The 8,353-nt window shown below is 42.3% G+C and overlaps 1 protein-coding gene across 1 annotated transcript; it reads right to left on the bottom strand.

The window, feature by feature from the left end:
• Nucleotides 1-3,287: 3,287 nt before the first annotated feature.
• Nucleotides 3,288-8,135, bottom strand: SLC35E2B (solute carrier family 35, member E2B). The gene is made up of 8 exons (XM_009071684.1): nucleotides 7,811-8,135; nucleotides 7,078-7,213; nucleotides 6,415-6,542; nucleotides 5,568-5,688; nucleotides 5,184-5,237; nucleotides 4,528-4,600; nucleotides 3,757-3,902; nucleotides 3,288-3,534 (listed from the first exon to the last, which is right to left on the bottom strand). Exons 1-8 carry the CDS (start codon nucleotides 8,133-8,135, stop codon nucleotides 3,288-3,290), a joined length of 1,230 nt encoding a protein of 409 aa, XP_009069932.1.
• Between the last annotated feature and the right edge of the window lie 218 nt (nucleotides 8,136-8,353).

Here is an 8,353-nt window from a genome sequence, read left to right on the forward strand (position 1 = left end):
AACTTGGGGTGAAAACAGACAAATATAGCACGAAAACAGACAAATATGGTGTGAAAACACAAACTTGGGGTGAAAACAAATATAGCATGAAAACAGACATGAATTTGAGGTGAAAACAGACATGAATTTGGGGAGAAAAGAGACAAATATGGCGTGAAAACACAAACTTGGCGTGGAAACAAATATAGCATGAAAACAGACAAATACAGTGTAAAAACAGACATGAATTTGGGGTGAAAACACAAATTTGGGGTGAAAACAAATATGGCGTGAAAACAGACGAATTTGGGGTGAAAACAGACATGAGTTTGGTGTGAAAAGAGACTTGGATTTAGGGTGAAAAGTCATAGATTTAGGGTGAAAACACAGGAATTTGGTGTGAAATCAGACAAACTTAAGGTGAAAACAAATTTAGGGTGAAAACAGACTAACTTAGGGTGAAAACAGACATGAATATAGCCTGAAAACAGACATGAATACAGCCTGAAAACAGACATTAATACAGCCTGAAAACAGACATTAATACAGCCTGAAAACAGACATGAACTTGGTGTGAAATCACACATTAATATAGCCTGAAAACAGACATGATTTTAGGGTGAAGACAGACATGAATTTAGCCTGAAAACAGACATGAATTTAGCCTGAAAACAGACATGAATTTAGCCTGAAAACAGACATGAATTTAGCCTGAAAACAGACATGAATTTAGCCTGAAAACAGACATGAATTTAGCCTGAAAACAGACATGAATTTAGCCTGAAAACAGACATGAATTTAGGGTGAAGACAGACATGAATTTAGCCTGAAAACACATGAATTTGGTGTGAAATCAGACAAATTTAGGGTGAAAACAGACATAAATTTAGTGTGGAAACACATGAATTTAGTGTGAAAACAGACATAAATTTGATGTGAAAATAGATATAAATTTAGGGTGAAAACAGACATGAATTTAGGGTGAAAACATCAGTAAATGGGAAATGAGTGTGCAGGTAGAAGGTAACACAGATATGGTCAGTGACTGACAACTAGATAGAACACAATATATGACAGGAAAGATCATTATGTACCACTGCTTAATTATCCACCCCTCATTTCAGCTGGGAAATGATGACATTTGAGAAACACATTAACTGCTGGAAGAGTTTGGCACTGGGGTATTGCTCAGGGAGGTGGTGGAGTCCCCATCCCTGGAGGTGTGGAAGAGGTGTCTGGATCTGGTGCTGGAGGACCTTGGTTAGGGGTTACAGCAGTGACAAGCAGTGAGCTGAGGTGTAACACTCATGAATTCTTAACACAGAGCAAAATGCTCCTTGTCTACCCAACAGGAAAGGAGAAATGCTGGTATGGCTGGAGGAACAGAATGTGTTCCAAGTGAACACTCAAGAAGGTGATTTAATCTACTAAAAACAAGGGCCAAGAGGAGTGAGTGCCTAGAAAAGCACACAAGATCAACACTGAAGACAAACCCAAGCAGAACAGGATTATTGTGCTGCCACAGAGCAGGTGGAGCTCAACCAGCCACTCCTGAGCTTCCACAGGTGTTGGAGAACCCTCCCAGGGTGTGTTTGGGTCACAAAGCTCTTCAGCAAGAGGAAAGGCAAAGGCCTGGTAGGTTGTACAACAAAGCTGATCTTGGGATTTACCTGAGAGCAGAAATAGGATGCAAACCAGACTTTGTTTTCCTCTTTTTTGTAATTATACTTGCAAAAAAAAATCTCAGAAAACAAACCAGAAACCACCCACAGAGCTCCACACCACAGTCCACAGCTTTTACAAAAGTGACAGGAGTACAAAAGAAACAAAATACCACAGACATGTCACATACAGGATGAGAGGACTGGCATTTCCTCCTGCCCAGACCTGTGGGGAAGATGCCCCAGGCAACATCAGGTGTGGGAATGGAACCTGCAGTGAGCAGGAGACCAAACAAGCCAACACTGTTGAAGCAGCTGCTCCACAGAGGCTCTGGGACACAACTTTGCTCTCTGCAGGAACAGTTCACTACAGCTAACAGAACTCCTCACTAATGGAAACATAACCATGAGCCTAAACTTTACACAACTCCACTGGTAACTTCCTACTGACAGTAATGTTCACCACACAGATCACTATGTCCATGCTACAATCTTCCAGAAGAGTGGAAATGATTAAAATCAGCTCATTTTAACCATTCATTTTGTTCCCAAAAGTCCATTTGAATGTGCTTTTTTTTTTCCCCAAACTAATTGTGATCCTTAAAAAGAAAGTTAATATTTCATCTCTGACCTACCACAAAACAGAGTTTCCTTTAAAAAGAGGATAAATGAAGATTTGCCTCAGTTTATGGTTAATATTCCTCCCTTCAGTGACTTCTCTTCCATCTGCCACAGATCTTTCTGAGATTCTTTACATAAGCAGAAATATTTTACACACAGGTCAGAATCATAACCCTGAGTTTCTAAGAGGCAACTCTTAGAAATAATACCCCCCCAAAAAAATAAAAATCAATGTATTCCCTCAGAACAGAAACACATAGTAAAAATACAAGACATGAACACATTAAAATGGTTTCTCACAGGAATACAGAGATCCTGTTTCCTTTATCACCAACATTTTCAGTGTTTCTTACCTCTAGGCAACTGCAAGTACTGAATTCAACACTCCCTTTATACAACCTATGGACAGGGGTGAGTGTTTGCAGTTCAATATGGGCAATGCATGGGCAGGATGCAATATTTCCATGTTGAATTTCTGTGGAAAAAAATCACTTTTCATTCCTAATTTGTAGTCACAAACAGCTACTCAACCTCTGCTTTGGGGCATGAACTCACTCCCATAATTTGCTTCAGCTAAACATATGCCAGAGTAAAGTTGTTGGGAGAGAAGGAGGTTCCCTCTTCCAGCTCAGGAATGCTGGAGGACGCAGGGAATGTAGAGTAACAAGTGGGAATGTCAGTTATGCAGCAGTTTCATGCCACTGCCAGCAGAGTACAGTGATGGGCCCATGTTTTCACAGTATGCTGATGGGGAGGGAGACTGGAGCTGTTTTCCCACAGGACATTGAAGTTCTCTCACTACTCTAGGCTTGTACACGATTTGCAGTCAAGGAGAGACAATTAAGTCCACATTTACCACATTTACCACCAGCTCCTCTGCTTGGTGCATCAGTTTGTCAGGACATCAAAGCTGACTGGATCCTTCCCAGCTCCTTCAAGTCCCAGGCTCGACCTGCCACTAACTCAAAGCAACCAAACATCCTCAAGAGCCACTCTGAGGAAGCTTTGGAGTTCCACTGGGTTGTGCTAGTCATAGGGTTCCAAATCCTTGGGAATGAGTGGCTCAGAGTCCTCAGTGGCAGCCTGTGAGGGCTGTGAGGGGGCAGTGGCCAAGCTGTGCAGAGTCTCTTGCTGGTGCTGCTTGGCCTTGTTGTAGAGCAGGACGCCGATGGTGACCAGGACGGTGCCGATGGCTGACAGGCTGGTGATTTTGTTTCCAAACACAATGATGCTGAGCCAGATGGACAGTGCATGCTTCACAGTACTGGCAACACTGCAAGGAGACACAGCAGTCACGGCCAAGGAAAGCTTTGTCACACCCCACACTCTATGCAAGATCTGCTCTGCTTCCTTTGAAACACCCAACTCCAATTCCACTTCCAACCCTGACCATTCTCATTTACCTTACTCGTTATTCTTTGCACCTTTACTGCCTAGTTCTCAAGCAGAAATACTGAACAAGAAATAAAAAGCCTATAAAAGAATCCAGTTTTACCTGAAAGTCACAGGAGAAATTTTACCCATCAAGGCATAGGCTGTGACACTCTGCAGGTGGAACAAAACTCCATCTATTAAGAGCAGTATGACAACATCTTGGTTGTAGCTGAAGCTCTTCCCACTTTTCCCAATCACAGGCACATCCTAAACAGCAAAAAAAGAAGAAATTTAAGAGTTTAGTTGATAAGCAAATCCAAAAGTGATTTTCCACCCAACTTACTGTTATAAGCAGATACAGTTTTACATTTACACTTCAGCAAAACAAAACCTAAACCAAACACAAGACAAAACAAATTACAAGACATTTAGATCCTAAAGATATTCCCCCAAAATCTTTTTAGAGCACTAGTAAACAGCAGTGAAATGTCAGAATCCAAAGGACACATAATTAACCTCCTATATTATACTTAGTTTAGCTCATTTTGCTTTCATAGAGTGAATTTTCCTGCACATCATGTGAATGAAACAAAGGTTTTGTTTTCAAGTCTTTATCTAAAACTGCAAATGCACTTAGACAAGTTAGGATTTATCTCAAAGAGCCTGAGGTAAACTCAGGCTTCTTGGGTCAGCTCATGTCTGTGTTAAATGACTTCTTGGAAAAATTGCTTTTTTCTCTGCCCAATCCCCTGCAAACCTAAATGAAATGTATTTCAGGCTGATTTAATAAAAGGAGAGGAATCAAAGGTAAAATTGAAGATGAACCTTAGGTGCACATTCTGTTCAGAAGTCAAAAAGAAAACCTAAATCCATGCTAGTGAATTCAAATTACCATGAAAAATATCCAGGCTGGGATAAGCATAACCACTGCAGCAGCACTTGTGTAGAACTGGAGCTCTGGGGCTCTGTCAAGGGGAAAAAACAGTGAGTGAAGTGATTAAAAGCTTCCTCTTTCTCAGGGCTGAACAAAGCACATCACTGCTGGACTTGTGGGTAGAGAAGATGCAGTAAAAGCCATTTGCCAAGCTCTGGGGACACCAAATCCATCTCTTGCACAGATGTGGTTTGGGCTTTGTGCAGGCTGAGAGGGCCTGAAGCTAAAAGGCAAATGTTTTCAAGCCCAAGAGTAGCATTTTGTCTCATGGCAAATGAAATGCACATTGCTCAAGGTGGTTTTTTGACACAAGACTTCGCTCCTGGCTCATGTTTCAGAGTTAAAACACCAGTTTGGTTCTGAAGTTGGTTTCCCTAGTAATATTAAGGGATGGTTTGTGACTGCAGGCTAAGGATTCATGTCTGTGAAAATATGATTTTTGGGGGTATTCTGGGAGTTTTAGCCAATTATGGAAGTCCAACCTAGTGCAGTGGGAGCACAGGTAACTTTCCTCCCCTGAGGAAATGGTTTAGGTTAAAACTGTCTGTGAACAGCCTGAGAACACAAATATGATGATAAATGCATGACCAACCTGAAATGCTACTGATACTTACGAAAATCTGTATTTGTCTCCACTGAGAAGTTTTTTGGAAAAGACATTTTGCAAACTGGAAAAAAAGAAAAGTAAACTAGGTCACCACTTAGTTGTACTTAACTTAGGACAAATTAATCAACCCGTGAGAACAAGTTGTTTCTCTCAAGTGGGTAGAAGTATTTTCGACCCATTATGCAACCACAGGAAGGAGTTTGGTTTAACTCTTACACTAAGAGTTGTACCATTTTTTAACCTCAACAGGTATGAGACAAACTGTATCTTCTGTTAGAAATACGTGTTAAACACCAGCAACTAAAATGTGATGTACAAAACCAACTGCAAGCAACAATTTTGTTCAACCTACCACTCTTACTCCACACCCCCAAGTCTCCCTGTGCCTTACCAGTCCATGATGTTGGTTGACAAAGCTGCTGAGAAGCCCAGAATGTTGAAGCTGATCTCTGTGGCTGTGCACAGAGCCAGCCCACCCATGACAGGGATCAGGGACAGGTTAACCAGCAATCCTGCAGGACAAGGGGAACAGCTGGGTTAGTTACTGCACCTGACACTCTGGGGTGTTTGAAAGCTGAAATTCCACCCTGTCTTCTTGGGCTGAATGACAGAGCAACTGCCATGGGGCTGGATATGTGCAGAGGTATGAGGTGAGACCTCAGACAACAGCAGGATTTGTGCAGAGGTAACGAGGTGAGACCTCAGACAACAGCAGGATGGACCTGAAGGTAACATGGACATAAATTCACTGATCAAATATCTCCCTGGGAGGACAAAAATGGACTGATGAGTGTCTTCACCTCTTTCAGAAATACCAAAAGAGAATCATACTCTCCCTGTTCAGTGTGTGATTGAATTACTCTCCTTGCTCTGCCTTATTCCAGCATGAGATTGCATTGGAATCACAATGAAATTGTGAGCACTTTGGGCCTTTTTCTTTTAATCACAGTGAGAAAATTCAGTCATTTATAATTCTGAACAGCAGGTTGTCCTTGGAGGAAGGAACACACTGAACTGCAGTTATTTAAGGCAGCAGTAATATTTTCTGGACAGAAAAATAACAACAATGTCCTTATGCTGCAGCATTAAAATAAATCCCTTTTTTACTTCTAGGTATTTGTGTTCTCCCAGCTGCATTTACTATATTTTGGTGGATTTTTTTTGCCCATGGCCAATTAATATAACTAGTAAACTAAAATCAGAGTAATCAAATCTCATTCCCAGAGTGCAGCACTCACCAGTGTATTCCCCTAGGATCATCCTGGACATGATGACAGTAAAAATAGGAGCAGAGCTTTTCACAGTTTCTGCAAATGAAACTGCCACGTTCTTCAGACTCACAAGGCCCAAGACAACTGTTGCAAACCTGCAGGAGAAATGAAGAGGCAAATTAAGGGCTTAATGAGGACCTTAGAAGAAATTAAGCAGGAAATAAAGCAATACTCTAAGAGCTGCTCTTGAACAAGTAATTAAGGATGTAATAGGTGGAGGTGGTGACCAAATCAAATCATAGCTTGACTGCTCAGCACCTCTGAGGTGGGAAAAGTCAGCTCTGTTTCCTTCAGCTTTGGTTTAAACATTATTCATTTAGCACACAAAGACACTCTTGGGCAACTCTGCAATGTCTTTGACAGCAGTGACTTTCCAAAACCAAAGTTGATAATAGATAAAATTTAAAAGTCTATATTAATTACACATTAAATGATGAACAAAACATAGGCTACATTACAATAGGAAGTTAAAATTAAAAGATCCTGTGATTTTATTTTATTTTTTTTTGTGGGGGAAAAGGTGAAAACTCCAAACACTTTCCAAATCAAGGATGGAAAAAGCCACTGAAAACACAGCTCCTGTTGAGAAAAACAGGGAATTGCAGCAAATATATTCCAGGAAGTCTTTACCTCATTAAGCCAACAAAGAGCATGATCATGATGAAGTTGGGGGGATAGGAGATGCGAGTTTTGTGCTGGTACAAACAGCATGGGACAAACATCTTTATGCAGCCAATGAAGGTGGTTGAAAGCATTTGAACAGCACCTAAAGGAGGAGGAAAGGGAAAAGAAAACCAAATCAGGAGATGGAACCTGACAAAAAAAGCAATGTAAGAACATTTCTTGGACTAAGCCCATTGGATAATGGAGATCACCACAGGCAACGTTTGCACTGAACAGCTCTGGAGACAACAACAACTGACTCCAGACTTTACTGTTTGCAAACACTCACATTGCCCTTCAGCACAGAAAACAAAAAAATGACATTTTCCCCCTCTTAAACACAACTTTACAACTCCTCCATGAGCAAAGTTCCACCTGTACAGGCCAAGATCACAACTCAGGAGGTCCCAGCCCCACGATCCAACCCCACATCTCCTAACCAGGCACGTTGTACTTCAGTTGAGCCATTTTTCCCTCAGCTTTATACAGGAAGAACTGCTTTTGTCAAATCATAGACTGTCCTGAGCTGGAAGGACCCACAAGGATCATGCAGTCCCAACTCCTGCACAGGACACCCCAACAATCCACCCTGTGCCTGTTGTCCAAACACTCCCTGAGCTCTGTCAGGCTTGGGGCTGTCACCACTGCCCTGGGAGCTGTTCCAGCTCCTGGAATTCCATTGCAAGGCAAGGCAGGTTACCTAGCATGCTGGGCTCTCCCTCCAGCAAGGACAGAATGTATTTGTTAAGAAAAAGAGTGCAAAAGCTGAAGAAGAACCACAAGGTGAGGTAGATGAGAGCATGGGAGTTCCAGATGCCCAAGTCGGACTCGATGACGGTCGTCTCCGTGATGGTTATCTTGAGGACGTTCTCCTCTGGCACACTGTCACTCCGAGCCAGGACAAACCTCTCACTCCTGTTGGCAAAGAGGGAGCCCAAAGGGAACAGGGATTTCCCCTTTGGCTTGTCCTCCAGGGGGGCAGGACTGGCTGCCTCTGGTGCCTGAGCAGCGCTCAGGGCCGACATGCTGACATGAAGGAATCAGTGTCTGTCCTCAGCACGAACCAACACGACTCAGCACAGCTCTTGGGCCAGACAGAAATGTCATGTGATTAGTGTTTCAGCTCCTGGAGCCTGGGAAACTGCACTTGGTCCTCCAAAGAACATCTTGCAGGAAAATCGACTCCGCTCGTGTCTTCATGTGGTTTGGTCCATGATGTCTGCCTGGGAGTGAAAGAAAAAGG

Source organism: Acanthisitta chloris, unplaced genomic scaffold (genome assembly GCF_000695815.1).
Source record: "Acanthisitta chloris isolate BGI_N310 unplaced genomic scaffold, ASM69581v1 scaffold10900, whole genome shotgun sequence".
In the NCBI taxonomy this organism is placed as follows: Eukaryota; Metazoa; Chordata; class Aves; order Passeriformes; family Acanthisittidae; genus Acanthisitta; species Acanthisitta chloris.

What these genes read in the sequence shown, in the direction of transcription:
- SLC35E2B (XM_009071684.1), bottom strand. Translation starts at nt 8,135, where the DNA reads ATGTCGGCCCTGAGCGCTGCTCAGGCACCAGAGGCAGCCAGTCCTGCC. An exon ending in GGGAGAGCCCAGCATGCTAG is followed by an intron (nt 7,214 to 7,810) that starts GTAACCTGCCTT and finishes CTCCTCCTTTAG; the next exon opens with GTGCTGTTCAAATGCTTTCA. An exon ending in GGAGACAAATACAGATTTTC is followed by an intron (nt 4,601 to 5,183) that starts GTAAGTATCAGT and finishes TCCCCTTGACAG; the next exon opens with AGCCCCAGAGCTCCAGTTCT.